The sequence below is a fragment of the Phaseolus vulgaris genome, chromosome 7, assembly GCF_000499845.2.
Source record: "Phaseolus vulgaris cultivar G19833 chromosome 7, P. vulgaris v2.0, whole genome shotgun sequence".
NCBI classification, from domain to species: Eukaryota; Viridiplantae; Streptophyta; class Magnoliopsida; order Fabales; family Fabaceae; genus Phaseolus; species Phaseolus vulgaris.
In genome coordinates, this window is record NC_023753.2 from 36,390,945 (window position 1) to 36,409,147 (window position 18,203).

General features: G+C 31.1%; 2 protein-coding genes across 3 annotated transcripts; both read right to left on the reverse strand.

Moving 5' to 3' along the window:
- Positions 1–5,697: 5,697 nt before the first annotated feature.
- On the reverse strand, positions 5,698–11,696 carry LOC137830444 (PWWP domain-containing protein 1-like). Of its 2 annotated transcripts, none has more exons than XM_068637777.1 (4): positions 11,563–11,696; positions 10,118–11,311; positions 7,732–9,990; positions 5,698–6,250 (listed from the first exon to the last, which is right to left on the reverse strand). In XM_068637777.1, the coding sequence occupies exons 2-4, from the start codon at positions 11,298–11,300 to the stop codon at positions 6,210–6,212; spliced, it is 3,483 nt and encodes a 1,160-aa protein (XP_068493878.1). In that variant the 5' UTR covers positions 11,301–11,311; positions 11,563–11,696; the 3' UTR covers positions 5,698–6,209. The 2 variants fall into 2 exon arrangements, with proteins under 2 accessions (XP_068493878.1, XP_068493879.1); XM_068637778.1 differs by having other exon boundaries at positions 7,732–9,927; positions 11,563–11,694.
- Positions 11,697–15,323: 3,627 nt separating this feature from the next.
- LOC137830445 (uncharacterized) lies at positions 15,324–17,794 on the reverse strand. The gene is made up of 2 exons (XM_068637780.1): positions 17,465–17,794; positions 15,324–15,692 (listed from the first exon to the last, which is right to left on the reverse strand). The coding sequence occupies exons 1-2, from the start codon at positions 17,535–17,537 to the stop codon at positions 15,478–15,480; spliced, it is 288 nt and encodes a 95-aa protein (XP_068493881.1). The 5' UTR covers positions 17,538–17,794; the 3' UTR covers positions 15,324–15,477.
- Between the last annotated feature and the right edge of the window lie 409 nt (positions 17,795–18,203).

Below are 18,203 nucleotides of genomic sequence, written 5' to 3' on the forward strand. Positions count from 1 at the left end.
TATATATATATATATATATATACATACAATATATATATATATATATATATAATATTTTATGGTGAGGTATCATGGATAACTATGAATACTTTGTTTATTCTTTGATAAAAGCGAAACCTGATATTTGAGATTAGAATGTTGGAGGAAGTGAACAAATATTGCAATTTATGTCATTTTTTTATTTTCGATATGTTTGAATAAATTTATTCATAATTTTTTTAAGAAAAGAAAATTAGAAAAAATAAAATTCATTATTTTGTTGGGTAAGTAAATTATTTTGTAGAACTTAATCATAGTTCATTTAAATTCTTATTTTTAACTTCTGGATAAATTAATTAAAATTAACTTATAAGAAAATTAATTTCAAAATTTTCTTATTTTTGTGTGAAAGTACTTAGAAGTTTATGGAAATAAAACTTTTGTACATGCATTTATTAAATGTTGAAATTTGGTATTGTAACGTCACATCATGTATATTTTTAGTTTGGAAAGAAAACAAAGAAGATGATTTTATATATTATTTATTAAAAAATAATAATCCATAAATCTTTAATAAATTTATAGAGGAACAAATAATTTATTCATTTAATATATCCACCAATTTTTTTTCTTCCATACTTTTGTGTGGAAATTTACAATTTGACAAATGGTGAGTCTCAGACACAATGCTTCAATCACTTCTATGTTTATCTAATTTCAAACACATAATTTTTCTTTTTTCGTGTTTCCCTTTCATCAAGTTTCTATATTTTGCAAAGCAAGGTTATAAAATGATTTGATTTTCTTTAAAATGTGAGAATGAATTCATGAGAATAAAAAACAATAATAATTATTAATTAAAATATTGATAATTGAGATTATAATTAATTTTAAATTGCATTGAGTATATATTTGATTTTACTTTATTTTAAACTAACTGATTTCTAATCAGGATTATAAATCAACTCTGTTTTTGAAACATAATATCTTATTTTAGAAAAAAAAACTCCTATATTACTTTAAACCTGGAAATTACACTTAACTTCTTGGAGCTCATATTAAATTATATTTACGATCATTTTAATAACATGACACTCAAATCTTTTAAAACCTAAGATAGGTGTTTATCTCTTTTAATTTTTTAATAGATGTCACAAAATTTATCCTATATTGTAATAAACTTTCTTTAATTTATTTAAAAATATCATATTGGCTAAAACTTAAATAAAACATTGTAAAAAAAAAACCAACTCAGTTAGGACTAATATCAGTTTATTTCATAATGTTATTTTATTAAGACTATCCTTAACATGGTGAGTTTTTATATAGAATGAGTTTTCTACTCCATAACGTGTGAATGCAATTTAAAATGATATTGAAAAAATTAAAACAATTTTCTCACAATAAAATTATTCAATTCTTTGTTTACAAAAGTTTTTTTAATTTTTTTTTCATATTTTCTTTATTTTAGTTTTTGTGAAGGATTAAAGAGAGAAAAAACAGTATGAAAGAGGAAAGAATACAATGGGAAGATGAGAGAAGAGACATGTAAAATGAAGGGAGAAGAAGGACTTTTCCCCATCCTACCATTGAAGACTTCAAGAGAGGAAGCCTAACTCCTATGCTTGCAAATCCAAGAAGTCAATTTTTAAGATTCCAAAATTTAAAACACTAGTTATTTAATAAAAAAAATAAAAAAAAATAGGAAGTTAAAGTAGATGAAATATTTAATGTATATAATATAAATGAGGATCAACAATTCCAATTAGCTTCCTTAGAATTTAAGAACAATTTCATGACATGGTTTTTATTTTAAAAAAATAGAGTGTTGATGAGCATTTTAAAGATATGAAAACTATTATAATAAAAAAAAATGCATGATAAATCTTTAGATGCTAAAATGGCTACTTTTATAAGTGATCTTAATAGAGTTGTTCAAGATATAATAAAGTTACATGAGTAGTATTATTTGAAATTGATTCACTAGACCTATAAAGTGGAATCCCAATTTAAAATAAGTGAACTTTTAAAAAAAGTATTCACGATGATATCTATTATAAATTGAGTGGAAATGACGAGTATAAAAATAAATATGATCAATTTTTTTCCAAAAAATTAAAAACACTTTTGAAAACTAAAAGATAAAGTAATTTCAGTTTTTTCTCATTCGTGTTTGATCTTTTATCACCTTTATCTTTATATTGTTCTTTGAGAATTTGAACTTTATGTTTGAGAAATTTTCTAGTGAGATCTCTTTTGATTTTGATCCATGTAAAATTTATAGAGATACTTTATATGTTTCTATAATGAGATTAGAACCTTTGTATAAAAGGTTTATTTCCTCCGTAAGCTTTAAGTTGAATAAACACAAACTATAGAATGTGTGTATATAACAATAATATATATAGACATACATGAGGTAAGTGTTGTCAAAATTACGTAATTAATTTGGAATCAATTATTCCTAATATAAGGATATATGAATGTTCCATTACATAATTTATTTCTTAATAAAAACATATAAACATGTTGAATGTTGTTTTAATTTATTTATTTATTTCAAGCAATGATGTTAACCATATATATATATATATATATATATAACTTACATACAAATTATTCAAAAATAATTTGTTATATTCTAGAAAGAATAATCATTATATATCGTTTAGTGTACATTTTGATTTTATAGAAGGTCCAACTTATGAAACTTTTTCTTATTCAAAACAAACATTAGATAGTTGGTAGAAAATAAGAAATCTAATAATTAATTCGATCATTATAATATAATCATGAAAACTTAACTAGGGTCAATCTGGTGCTCCTAAACATATAATGGATTGTCCAAGTGTTAACAATATTTATTTTCATGTGACAAATTTTTTAAAGATTGAATTGATTATAGAAAGAAAAAAAAAAAACAGAACAACAATCCAAAACATATGTTATACTTATGATGCATGTTGAGCATGAAATAAAATTAAAATGCAGGAAATGGTGACATATACAACAAAAAGTTTAAAAACTCTATATTTCTCCTTTTTTTTTTCATCAATAAGAAATAATAACAACAAAGTTGTCATAATAAATTGTGATAACAATTTCATACCATTTGTTTGTGTGGTATATAATTTATTTGATTTTAGATGGTATTGTTCGACAAATTCCAAAACACTTAGGATATCAAACTAAAGTAATTTTCTTTAAAAAAAAGTTTGTGTTTGGATAGAGAGTTTTATAAGTATAAAAAATTTAAACATATTAATTTTGAAGAATTTTCTTTTCAAAATGTTTAATTTTATAATTGTTTTATTTGGATAAAATAATTCATTTTTTTTGTTTGGATCACCAAATACCAAATACAACAACTATTAACAAATAAAACTACGATATAGATAAAAAAAAATTATAAACATAAAAAAAACACTACAAATTTCATTTAATTTTTTTATGTTGACAGTAACAATAGCTATATAAAAAATAATCTTAATAATAGTGACCGAAAAATAATCGTAATTAATTTTAACTTAAATAAAATTATCGTTGACATCAATGAAAAAATCTATATCAATGAACAACATTACAATTAAAATCAACCTCATAATATTATCATTAAATCCTAGTCCAAGAGAGAATATAAAGAAAAGAATCATAGACGTAAAAAGAGAGAATATAAAGAAAAGAAACATAGATTTAAGAAATGAGAGTGTAAAGAATGTTAAATTCTTCCTTTAAGTATAATCTGAATTATTACCATAAATTTCTAAAATTCATATATATATATATATATATATTTTAAAATGTCTTACATAAAGAATATATTTGACATAAAAAAATTCATTTTTTTATAAATAGAAATTATCTTTTAAAAATTTATAATCCAAACACTTGTCAAAAATCAGGTGTAAAAAGAATTCTAACTTAAAACTCAAAATTAATCACTCACTTAACTTGATCAATTATCACAATTTTAAAATGAGTTAAACTCTCATAGATATATAAAATATTCAACCTATCAATATGGGACTTTTTTCTCAATACAACGAGAACAACATGGGACAAGATAAAGGACTGTTTCTTCCTGCACCTCCGTATCTTCTTCTGCCACCTCCATACACAACATGAAAATACATTTTTATCCTTCTTGTGTCACCCCCATAGAATAGCTTCCGGATTATGTAATCCGGAAACTCATTTAAAAAAGACTTCCGGATTACATAATCCAGAAGCTAAATAAGACTTCCGGATTATGTAATCCGAAAAGTAATCATGCATTGGAAAAAAGGCTTCCGGATTATGTAATCCAGAAGCTAATTACAAATTTGAAAAATGACTTCCAGATTACGTAATACAGAATATTATAGAGGGGCATTTTTGGAAATTTGAAAATTTATGGAGGTGAGAGAAGAAGGTATGGAGGTGCAGGAAGAAAGAGTCAAGATAAAGTAGTTGGAGGTCTTCAACAGCGAGTGATGGACCTCCTCCCTAAACATCACAAAATGGCCCAAGTTTGACCTTCATCCCCAAACTCCCTCTACAACTACTCTCATTTGACTGTTTCTTCCTGCACCTCCATATCTTCTTCTGGCACCTCCATACACAACATAAAAATACATTTTTGTCCTTCTTGTGTCACCCCCATTTAGTTTCTGGATTATGTAGTTCGGAAACTCATTTAAAAAAAGACTTCCGGATTACATAATCCAGAAGTTAAATAAGACTTCCGGATTATGTAATTCAGAGAATAATCATGCATCTGAAAAATGGCTTCCGGATTATGTAATCCGGTAACTAATTACAAATTTAAAAAATGACTTCCGGATTACGTAATCCGGAATATTATAAAGGGGCATTTTTGGAAATTTGAAAACTTATGGAGGTGAGAGAAGAAGGTATGGAGGTGCAGGAAGAAACAGTCCTCTCATTTTGGATCTTAATTTTCTATTACAATCAACTTTTCAAAAACTAACTTTTGGATTGGAATGTATTAAAATTTTGAAAACCATTTCTCCAAAACGATATTTTAAAAAAATGGAAGAATACTAAGTGTTAGAGTAAAAGGGAATTAACATTGATCTAATCTCATGGAGCACCCAACAAAATGAATACGAAGAACCCATTTCAATTTTGTCAAGAATTAAGTGTATTTTGAAACCTATTGGAACCCTTTTTGAAAAAAAAGTGGACATCCAATTCACCAAAGCATGAGTTTAAGTAGAATTAAAATCATTGGACATGTACACTAAGATTTTCAACATAGTGCTATGCCACAACTACAAGTTCTAACGATCTTAATTCCAAAACCAAATTTCAAGCCCACTGTACTGTAATCTGTACTGTAATCGTTAAATCTCTGAACATGATATCTGATAGCCACATTGCTAATGTAGGTAAACTTCTAATTTTAAGATTGTTGAAAATTCATATGATTAAGTTATAATATATCGCTCACATATTTCATCTTAGACCAAATTGTAACATATAAAATATAAATAAATTTAATAGAAAGGGTACATCTCTAAGAGAACTGAATTTCCAGCAAGAAAAGAAAAGGAAAAAGAATTTTTCATTTCACTGTGTTGAAATGTAATGCTATTTTACTATTAATATGTGTTGTCACTTTCTGTAACCTCTCTCTTTCATAGAAGATCCTTTGATGCTACAAGAGGAAACCATTCATAGCAATGAAGTAGTTGGAGGGAAAAGAAGGAACTGGTATGCATCTCAACCGGATCATGTGACAATAATATGAACCAAACATTTGGTAAGTACTTGAAATCTGCTGAATATGAAATGCCTATTATACAGTAACCACTCATAAAAAAATGTCTTGTATGAAAATTTAGTCAAGCATAGGCTAACGATTAACTTACTAATGCCCTTTACTGACTCAGCACACATATAACCAAAATGACTAGCTAGCAACAACTAAAGGTTAACTATAATGGCCTATGACTACTATATGTAGCATTGATATTGATACAGAAGCAGTGTTCAGACTAGAGAATTCAAAACAATCAGGCTGGAGAATGATGGCAACTACAAAAAGAGGGTCAGTGACAAGGCTATACAGAAAACTAGAAAATGAATTACAAACTACAGAACTACAATAAAAGGAATCCTACAACCAAAAATATCTCTTAACAGAAAAATGGATGACCAGATGAATTAACATTCTCCGTTTACCTAACTACTACAGCAGCCCCTTCATAAAAATTTGTTTTCGCTGTTCATTCAGCCAAACTTGCCACCACATCATCATCACCACTTCCTGAAATGAGAATCACAAATATCATTTATAGTTCATAGAATATTAGTTCTGAATGATGCAAGCAAATAAATCACATTTTCTACCTTTTATATTTTAAGTGTTCGCAACTTTTTACACTCACAATAGTATTGAAGGATCATTAATCATGCTGGTAGCTAAAGAAGGGATAGCAGAACTCAAATTCCTTTTAGAAGCTAAAACCATTTTTTGGCGATTAGGATAGCTCTGTTAGGTATAAGATCATTTGTAGTGTTTATTTACAAGAATAGGATAGTATAGATTAGTCTTGTAACCAAACACCTCAGCTTCTTGTTAAAGCTTTAGATGTTGGGTCACTTCTCTTTTACATAGTTGACTTCAGTGTGTAAATCACAAATTTGAGAACTTGGATAAATTGTAGTTTTTGGAGAAGCTTGACAGTGCGTTTTCTCCCGTAAGGTATGAATATGTCTCTTTGATCCTTATCTTAATCTCAAATCTCAAATCTCTTGCTTTTAAGTACTGGTCCTTTGCACTTATCTTGAACTTGTTCAACTGGCGTGTTCTACATTCCTTTATCTCTTTTCACCTTTTATTACCATTTGATCTTTAATTTTTTTTTCCAATGTCATTTAATTTCCACAAGCATTAACAACAATTCAATGGTTTGCGTTCATCATTTGGCTGAGTCTCGAAGCTTCAAAACTGGTTTTATATGCATTTTTGTTCATGAGATCCATTCCATGAAATCCATACGATTATTGCCTTGTTTTGTGATTTCCTTACATCTTCAACAAATATTTGTCTTGTCTTCGAATTCTTGTTTATTTTGTTGAAATCTTGTTTTGTTCAAAAACAGGTTTCATATTTCATGTGTTATTCATAAACTTCCATGAGTCAATTAGTTGAATCTTATTCTAGAATCATTCTATGACAACCTACAAAGAGAGATCATGTTCTTATGGTTTGATTTTGGTTCATAAACTTGGTTCGTGGCAATATAGAAAATTTCAATTGGCTGTGTAAAACAGTTTTATACCGATGAGTGCATATAAATTAAATTCAAATTCTGAGCATGCTCATCTTGATTGCATTCTATTAGGATAGTCTGCTAGAACGTTTCTTTAGAAGTACCTATTTACCCTAAATTAAGGTTATGGAATAATTCAATCAACCACCAAATGAAAAACTATACCTGAATAATTGACACTAAACTAAGATCGTATATAAAACAAGCAAGGATGATGTATCCAGCCTTATATGAACTTAGTAGATTAAGATCAGATGCAACTTAGATCTAAGTAAGGCTGGATGCACACCCCTACTCCCTAAATTTTCAAACAAGTTCACTTTAAGGTAGCCTTTTACATGATAACAGGGTCCCCGAGAATAATTTTTCCTGAAGCTAGAGAGCATACCCCAACAAAATAGCACAAAATAACTGTAGCCTAAAAGTGAATCAATTAACATATTGTGTATGAAAAGCAATTTAAAGTACTTACCAAGATTAACTTCAAAATTGGAGAGATCAAAATGCATCTCGTGGTCCTGTGTTGTGGCAACAGACGAAGCTTTGAACAATGCATTTAGAGTATAGTTAAGCTGGTAATTCACAAGTATTGGACCAAATATGTTGAACTTTTGAGCACTACTACAAGCAACCTCTGCATCAGAACACTTTTTAAAAACCACTCTTGCCCGGCTGCTTACTGTATCAACTTCTGTCTCAGCTTCCTTTAGAGGTCCAAAACGCCTAAACATTCTATTAAGGTTTGTTTCTGAGGGAACAGAACCCAACTCAGCAAAGTTCATAACAAGTTCAGCAGGGGCATTCTCATCTATATAACCAGCAGGTTTTTGAGGAGCCTCAATATGATTACTGTTAGAATACTGTTTCCTGGAATAGGGCCTTCGACCAACTGGAACAGGCTTCCCTGGCTCAGCAGAAACAAGTTGATGGTCCTTTTTCCGGTTTTTCCGTGCTGGTTGTGTTGGTTGCGACAGTTGTGCTGGTTGCACTTCACTGACATTGTCAATGACCCTGTCTGTCCAATATGTGTCACTCATATCCTCAAATTCAAATGTTTCAGGCGATCCAGCTATGGGTGACTGCTTCCTTTTAGTGCCAACGTTTTCTGTACAAAAGATATCCTTTACAGCATCACCAGCCATAGTTATCGAATCTCTGAAATCAGAGAAGAAACTTACAATAGGATTCAGGAAGCGATAATATCCAAAGGGTTCCTGTGCCACCAACTGAAGTGAAGATAGCAAATCATCCAGAGATGAATACTCTGTTGTAACAACCATACTTGACCTCTGATCCTCATCAAAGGAAACATCAAACCCATTCCCTGAAATGCCTTCAGTGCTACCATCTGTCTTCTGAGACCGGTCACCATAACTCTTCACCACAGAGGGTGAACCAGTAAGTTTACTAGCAACCCTACGAATACGGTCACCAATTAAAAATGACGGTTTTGTGGTATTAGAAACTTTTGCAACAGATATTGTTTTCCTTCCATCTTGCTTCCCAAAGTCATCACCATAGTGATCAACAGTCCTCCTTTTCTTGGAGTGGCCAGGTGAAACGAGATTATCATTTACCTTCTCATCAAACCAATAATCACCATCAGGAGAGTCTGGAGTCCCACCCATTAGTTCAGACATGCTTCTTTCCTTCTTTGTTTCTTGCATAGTATCCTTCAAGGTATATTTCCGTTTGAAGCGAGAGCTTTGGTTTTTCAAATTTCCAGAACCAGCTCGACCATCATTCTTGCTTAGAGAAGCTGAATAATCAATAGCTTTATTCTCATCACCATGAACTAAGGTGTCCATGTCATCGTCAAAACCTCCACAATATTGTAATTCTGGCAAGCAAGAATAACCCTTGAAGCGATAGAATGCAAGCAGTTGAGCCTTAGCAATCCCAAGCTCCAAACGATCAAACCCACCAGTTGGCAATTCAGATAGTGTTTTCATGTACGCTACAAGCTTATCAGGTGAAAAGGTGCTTGCATTTAGAGATTCATCCATCCCATGTCTGACACTTCGTTCTGGTCGGATCCCAGTGTTTTCTACAGTCTGGAATTTAATGGAGTCATAGGTATCTTTAGGTATACAAGAACATGACAGCCCATATTCTACTCGTCTTGTTACTTCATCAAGAGCACAATCTACAGCATTCTGAAATGACTCTGAAGTGCTCTGCTTTTCAATAGAAGAGAAATGTGTTCTAAAAGGTTTTAGCTGAGATTCTTCATTCCAAGCAAATGTTCGGTCCCCAAAATATGCTACCAAATAGCAGTCCTTTTTATAATGCTTCATTGCCTTTTCAGACGAATCTGAGGGATTAAATATCTGTCCAGGCCACCATGGGTGGCTTCTCACCTTTCCCCAAACCATATTTGAAACCGCAAAGTTGCTTTCCTTTTCTGTTGGCAGCAAATATCTTGCATAATTAGATAGTTCTGAATTCACAGCCTTCAGTAATGATGACCGTCTTGTGACCCTTCCCTCTACTTTTTTCTGTTCAACTTGAACAAATTCTTGAAGTTCCTGTGCTCCATTTGAACCAACCTGCTCAGAAATGCCTATTTGTACTTCAACATTTTGCCTAATATTACACTCATCGTGGACTTTGTCCTTTCCAGCATCCATCAGTGCAAGGTTATCCTGGTCCGCAATTTGAGTGTCTTCTGCAATTACAGAAATTGCATTAGCATCTAAATTTTTCTCACTCCTGAAAGATACAAATGTACCTTCATTCACAGAATTACAAAGACCATTATCAGGAATGAATAGAAAAGTTGTATTATGGCTACAACATCATTTTTAACAACTGATTGAACTGAAAAGTAGCAGTTACTAGATCAACAGAGATCTTACCTTCAATATATGAAGTGTGGTTCATTGTTTCAATAATTTCTGTCTCTGGTTGAACTTCGACTTCTACTTCTGTCCCCTCCAGCAAACCACATCTTTTAGCATCAGAAAAATTGTTGTTTAATTTATCTTCTTCTGTTGAATCCTTATCAACTATTCCCTGCCCTGTATCTGAACCAACCTGTATAGTCTCAGACATTTGTTCCTTTTCAGTGCATTTTCTCAAGCACTGTTTTTCCTCAGAAGTTGGCAGAGCCTCATCCATTGTAACTTCAGTTTCACCAACCACTTCTTTGGAGTCTTCATCAACTCTATTAATCTCCATGGGTTGTTCAACATCTGAATTTAACTTTTCCTCAGATTCAACTTTGTCACCGATACATTCTTTCTCCAATATTTTATCACTATGCAAGTTAGCAATGTTCTTCTCTTCGTCTAAGGTCACATCATCTCCGTCTCTCGTTGCTCCACTATCCTTTTCAGCACATTCACTCTGTACATTCTCTCCTTCTACAGAACTACCCGTTAACTGGCATCCTAAACCATCATCATATCTACTATTTGTCACCTTGTGATCTGAGGCCCCCGCATCTAGTGCATTTGTGCACTCAACACCAGTGCCTGCCACAATAGGATCTTCGATATTGCTAACTGCAGTCCCCACTTCTTTCTGAGCTCTATTATCAAAAACAGCTTCCTCCTGTAAAGATGCAGCATCAACTTCACTACCAACAATTGCTTCATCTCTATCTTCCCTCCCCATAACCACATTATCCAATTCCATTGCCACGTTCATCACGGTCCCACCATCTTCCACTGCCACATTCTCGCTTCTACCTTCTTCAGATTCTACACCCTGAGGGTCCCCACCACCTGCCGCTCCAGACCACACATCCTCCCCTAAACCCTCAACTGATCTACCACCACCTACTTCACCACTAAGCTCAGCAACACTCCCATGTGTGCAAACACCATCTATGTACAAATCAGACCCCAAAACCTCCACCATTACATCCTTCCCATTACAATCCCCACCCTCTCCAATTAACTCATCCGAAAATGAACCCTCCGTCTGAACCTCACCCCCATAATCCACAGACCCTTCTAGGGTTTCATCCCCCACTTTCCCCTCATGGTTCACTGCGGATTCTGATGTCCCACACAAACCCTTCTCCTGTTCCTCCATGGAGATTGTATCTAACAAAAATTGAAACTTCAAACATTCAATAAACTAAAAAAAAACCCCGCTTTTTCACCCCGGGAATTTGGAAAATTGTAAATGACCCAGATGAAAAAAACTGCACAGATTTCTCCAGAACGTACACCGAAAGAAAGGGAACAGGAAACAATATTGCAACAATCCCAGAAAGGAAAATAACATATAAATTGAAACGTTGACACCCAGCAAAGAGAAACGAAGAATAAGAAAAAAAGAACAGAGTTGGTACCAGGGTTAGATCTTGTTGTTACAGTGAAAAGTGTGCTGAGGGTTTGGCTGTAGGTTTTTAGAGAGAGAACGTTTAGAGAGAGAAAGGAAAGTCGCGATTCTTAAATCCGGATATAATGCCTTCTTGTCCTTTTCGCTTTTCAACTGCTGGTTTCATTAAAATTACTTGCTGGTGTTGCTAATGTCCCTCACCTTCGTTTCTCCACGTGTCACTTCTTTATTGGACCACGGATTATGGTAAATGTGGAACTGTACAGAATAATCATTAGATACACCCCTTTGGAACCATCACTCAAATCTGGAATTCACCATTACTGTGTTCAGTGTTATACCAGGAACATTGTTTCAAAATTAAAACCTATCATTTTTATTCCTTCTTCTTCTTCAATGTTTCATCTTTAACCAGTATGATCATTCTTCTGAACAACATTGAGACAATAATAATTTCTATTATCTTCCTATTAGTTAGTAATTAGTAGTTTGTTTAACTTTTTCTAGAAACTCCATGTTATCTTCTTAGTAGCCATTAGTCAACTACAAGTTTAAGATGGTGAAGGTGAGGTGAGACATGTTTTAGTTTATAAAAGCACAAAAATTTGGATAAAGGTCAAATTGATTAAAGATGTTACACTTTTAATTTATATTTTTTATTTTGAAAATAAATTTCATTCTAATTTTTTTCAAACTAGTTTTTGTTTTCCTTACTTTTTTCATTTTCAACTTTTTAATAATTATAAAATATATTTGTTTGTTTTACTACTCCTTACTATGAAATGGATGAAAATAAAATAAGTAAGAAAAGTTGCCACTATATTAGGTTTTCTTATACTCAATTAACTAAATTTTGAAGAAGTATTATCTTATTTCCTTCATAATAAATAGTTTACTAATGTCTTCCTTTCATGATAAATGTTTTACTAAAATAACTTCAAAATTCTACTTAGAACTAGGTTTAAGTGATTTCTTTTTTACCTATTTAAAAATAAATTCTTTATATAGAATGGATAATGGCTAAAAGTATCTAATGTTATTATGAGTGTGGAACATAATTGAATGATACAATTTCTCTTTGACTTAAACACAATTTCAATTTTGTCTCACTAAAGTTATCATAAACTCAATGTTATCTTTAGCTTGTAGTAAATATAAATATAAAATTTTCTTAAAAAAATAAAACAAGTAAGAAATAATTAAATGTATCACTAATAATATTCTTATCATACTTAATATCTTTAATAATTATACTCAGTTTAGTACAAAGTTTGAGTTCTTTACTTAGAATGAATAAAAGTCTCAAATGTAATCCATATGGGATATAAATATGAAATCTACGTGGTCTCATCGCACTCAATTAACTAAATATTAAAGAAATATTTTCCTCACTTTAGTTTTGTATTTGGTACCCTTAAAGTTCTTGAGCTTTTTTACCAAATTAAATTTTATCTCTTATCGAAACTGTAGAATAACTTTTTTATAAACTAATTTATATAAATTCTTAATATAATTACCTTTTTGTTCTTAAGGGAGTAAATAGTCAATTTGATCTAATGATTTTTTTTTTAAAAAAAAATCAATTTCATATTTTTTTTAAATATGTAATTTGATATGTTTTGTTAAATTCATTTAAACAACGTTAAGTGGTGATGATGTGACAGACAGAGTGACACACATCATAATAATGTTGAACATGTAAATGACACTTGTCAATGAATACCCACTAAGTCTTGGGTCCACCACCGTCAACACTAATGTTGCATCTTACGGAGTAGAGATCTCCAATATGATTTTGTTTAGTCATCCAATGATGTACACTCCATCTCCAAACTCTGTCAATGACTTGCTCCCCATTATAAGCTCCAACAGTGTCATACTCGTCAATTTCGAACTCCAAGGTAAGAACGGGAGGAACATAGATTAAACATGTTTGTTTAAGCTTTTCACACAAACTTTAAGTCATTTATGTAACTTTAATAACATCAATGCTCCTTATGTACCATTAAGGAGCGCTTAGCAAAATATATTATGTTCTTGTACAGATTCTTGATGAAGTTTCATTGTCTCTTAATAAAAGTAATATAATATAATATTTATTAATTTTATATTATCATAAATTGATACTTGTTTAGTGAATTTAAGCATTATATAATTCGTAAGTTTAGAGTTTAGGATTTACGAAAAAATTATTTATTGTGTTTGTTTTATATATGTAATTAAAGTGAATAAAACTTTGTAAAAATAATTATTAAAATAAAAAAGTTACAAAATTGATGATGAAGATATGGAGATTAGATGAAGAAATTGAAAAGTTTAGGTTAAAATAGTTTAGTTTGAAAGTGAGCGTGAAGTTCAACTTCAAGCACAACAACACATTCTTTCAATGATGATCCAAACAAAATTTATTTTTCCTTTTTCGAATTCGATTTCAAATGTGTCATTGAAGCATTACTGCTTCATATTTGAGGAACTCAGAGAGGTAGTCATCGAGCGATAGAAAAGAGTTAGAGGAAGAAGATTGAGAAGTACTAGGATTTTAATGGAAGAGAATGAAATAAGGAAAGAGAAGAGTGTTAAACACGGGGAAACATGTATAAATAAAAGTACTACTCTATGTGTCACGTAATATGCCATGTAATCATCGATTAACGATGTTGATGAAGGGAACAAATTGTATATTTTTTTTAAAAATAAGACGATTTTTTTTAAAAAATCAAGACGATTTTTTTTAAAATAACAACTAAATTAAGTTGACTGCGCGTAATATAGGAAAAAAAGATAATTATACCTAAATTATTTTATATAATTCCTCAAAATTTTTATTTTAAACTTATGCATAAATTAATTTTAATTTATAAATAAGTTTATTTTATTTATTTATTCTATAGAAGCTTTTGTGGTAAAATAAACCTTTTTAGAATATAAGATTTGTTCAAATTTGAAGAAAATAAAGTTTGGAATGAGAAAAGAGATTATTCATAATACTTTTTAGAAAAAAAGTACAGTTTTGAATTTTCTTTTAAACTTACAAGTGATTTATACTTTCAAATTGATAAATCCAATCCAATTTTAATACAAATAAAAAATTTATTATAATACAATTTTTTTAAATATTTTAAACTTTTTTAAAAAGTTGATTTTATATAAAAATAAATTAAAGTTACATATAATTTTAACCTCCTAACTTTCTTATTATGAGTTCAGATCTTCTAATGTGAAATTTCTGACTAACCTGAACAAATGTACAAATAGCTAACCAAATGAACTAAAGTCAAATCCTCAGTAACTTAAAAACTTCGTTGTCAAATGACAAACTTGTTATCTGTTTAAGAAGACCTACTTCACGATTTTCCAAAGTGAAAGGAAACAACCAATCTACAGTTTTCAGAAGGAACAAAATTCACGAAAAGAAGTTGGAAGATTTAATACATCATCTATTGCTTTTATTATAAGAAATTACCACATTTTAAAACATTAATTAAAAATGTAAATTTTACCCTAACTTTGTTTTGTCGCCAAAAACACTCAAATATACCCTGAAAATGTAACAAGGATTTGGCAAACAATTTCTCTGTTCACACCCAAAAAAGCGTACGCGCTGTGTAATTTATTTCAAAATCGAAATAAAAACAAATAAATACAACACTTGGGTTTTACTGCTTTTTTAGCATTCTTACCATGATGTGGAAAGATGCAAATGAGAGCTGATTGCAGACACGCAATCAACCAAAAATGATCAAACAATTGATGAACCGCATGAAACAGATGTGCAGAGAATTTGATTATTATCAGATATATCAGGAAAATCTATATAGAAGGTTGAACACAAACAACGTTGAAAACAATAATAAAAACCAAAACCAATAGGCTAGTCTAGGATCCCCAAATCCACCTTATTGTTGCAATTGAAGCGAAAGATGAGTTAGGCAGAAGCTGTCTTCTTTTGCTGGAAAATGACAGCATACACAGGAACTGCAACACCAATGCTGAAAGCAGTGAATACAGCAAGGGACATTTTCAATCCCTGGTACTTCATCCTGTCCAAGTTGTACATGTGCTTTGCATGAAGATAATAGGGCTCATCATGCCCATGTCCACCCATCCTCTTCATTGCAGTTGAATGAAAACCTCTGGTCACTGTCAACATATTAATTATTTTCCAGTAAGAAGGCGGAACTCTGATGAAAACAGTGACTTTCCAAGAATCTAAAAGGGTATTGATATGCAATTGTGTGTGTACATACAGACACACTCAGATATCAGTAAATGTTAACGATTACTAAATAACTAATTTTCAAGGATCTAAAAGGGTATTGATATGCAATTGTATGTACACATACACACTTATTACAGTAGGTGGATTGACAAACTTGATTATATACAGCAAGATTTTCGATCATGTTAAAAGTGAAAGCAGTCAACAAAATTCAAATCGTAACCTAATGAATATAACAAATATTCAGGCAGCAATTGGAGTCTGGAACAAGAAACAGTAGGCGCTAAAGATCCAACATACATTTTAAGGGTAGATATGGATAGAGAAGGCCTTTGTTTGGGACTATTTGGAGATAAGAGGAAGTAATTGAAGAATTATCACGTAATTATCCAAGACTCTGCATTATGCATCAACTTGGGAGTGTTAAGAAACTTAAAAGATTGTAAGTAATCAATCACAAACAATTTAACGAAGCAAAGGAAAGTTACTCTTAAATACTCATCCCCTTTTCTTCTCTCCTCTTCCCTTCCATTTGTTCCTTCTCATACGAACTCTCAAACGTTCAATAAACTAAATGCTCTATAAATACAATAGTGGATTTGGAACTTAAAACATGACTATAAATATCAGTTTAACAGGATAAAACATTTATACAAAAACCTCAGGTATGTACATAAAATTTGCAAAATCGATTACAGCAATTAACAAGAAAAAGAAAACTTAAGCATTTCCAAACAGTCTTTCTTGCAAAGAAAGTCCACAAACAAAGATTTAACTGCTTCCCTCTATTTAATAAGAAAGCTCTTTCAAAAGCCAACACTTCTGTACTATCAACAACCAATTGAATTTGTAACTATAATTTAAACTCATAACTGAACTCATCCAACAGTATACATTCCGCAGCAAAAAAGAGCAGGGGGACGACAATCAACTGCATGGAGCTCAAACTTAGAGGGGTCTATGGAGGGTAGAACTATGCAGCCATACCTCCAACATGCTGGAGAGCAAATAAACAAAGAAAAAACAGCAAACATGCAACAGAAAATAACTAATTTTCAAGAAAATCAAAACTCCTTCTACCTCAACAAACATCACCCTTTCCGTGCTGTAAAAAGGACACATTATCAAATACAAGTCCTTTGGTTCTAGATTTACATGGTCTCATCTCTATCCAGCTCCCCTCATTCTCCACTTACCAAGCTAAAACTCCTCCAACTCAGGGAACACAACCAGAAAAGTGACAGTCCCAAACATTCACTCCCTCTAGGTCACATTCATCAACTAAAGTCACTGCCAACACCTCTCCCATCAAACTCCACAATCGATATAAACGGACACAGCGCGAATTGCACATTAATCCAGCCCTACACTTTATGCTCTCAGAGATTGCATTTCATTTCCAACGTAGGTATGTCAACACTCCCAGTTTCCTATAAAATTTGTTAAGAATTCATGAAAAAAAATCTCCAATCGTCGATACAACACAACCTGCAACCAACCATTTTTTCTTCTATTATGAAATCAAAAAACCCTAACCATAAAAAAACACCTCACCGATACAGAATCCTCCGCATCCATAACCGAATTCATCATAAAACAACCAAAAGGAACATCAACGTAAAATCAACCACGAATTGCATTAAGATTTGCGAATTAGAAATCACAAAAATATTAACGAAAGGGAGGATTTGACCTGAGGTAGAGAGGGAAGATTCAGAAGAAGCGATGAGTTTTGCGGCGGATCTGAGTGCGTTGTTGAAGGCCATTGGTAACGCAGATTGGATTCGAAAGCCACGCGCTCGAAAATGAAAAAGTTTCCCTACACGCTTGCCTGTTCGTTCAACCTTGATTTTGTCCCTCTTCTCAAAACCCTTCTTGCTTTCTTTCTTTGTTTCGACTTCAGTTTATATAACCCACTTTTTTTTATTGGGCTCGTTCTTTAACATTTAAGAGGAATATAAAAAAAAAAATCCTAAAACTCAGTTATATTTTATTTACAAAATAATCACTTAAAAATAGCAGTGTGTTAGACATGAATTAACTTCTCTTTATATGGAATTTTATAAGCCTACTTTGTAAGAACTTTTAAAATAACAGCAATTAAATAATTAATTTTATATTCTAACAAAATTACATCACATGTCCTAAAATACTTTTAAAAAATATAAGTGCAAAGTTTAATACAAATAATTTGACCAAAGTATAAACCAATTATCTTCGAATTTCAAAAGTCTATTATCGATTCTATATGAGACTATATTAGCAAATATCGGAATAAACAGATCACAATTTTATTTTTAATTTTTTTTTAATAAATTAAGAAAAACAAGTATATTTAAATTATAATTGACCTCGATTACTAAATAATATAAAAGTATATATTAACCATACCGAAACAACTTAATAAACACTAATTTTAAGTTATATATATA

Coding starts and splice junctions, on each gene's coding strand:
- LOC137830444 (XM_068637777.1), bottom strand. CDS start 11,300: ATGGAGGAACAGGAGAAGGGTTTGTGTGGGACATCAGAATCCGCAGTG. Junction 9,991..10,117: donor CCACACTTCATATATTGAAG/GTAAGATCTCTG, acceptor CTGTGAATGAAG/GTACATTTGTATCTTTCAGG. Junction 6,251..7,731: donor CAATTTTGAAGTTAATCTTG/GTAAGTACTTTA, acceptor TTCTCATTTCAG/GAAGTGGTGATGATGATGTG.
- LOC137830445 (XM_068637780.1), bottom strand. CDS start 17,537: ATGGCCTTCAACAACGCACTCAGATCCGCCGCAAAACTCATCGCTTCT. Junction 15,693..17,464: donor ATCTTCCCTCTCTACCTCAG/GTCAAATCCTCC, acceptor ATATGTTGACAG/TGACCAGAGGTTTTCATTCA.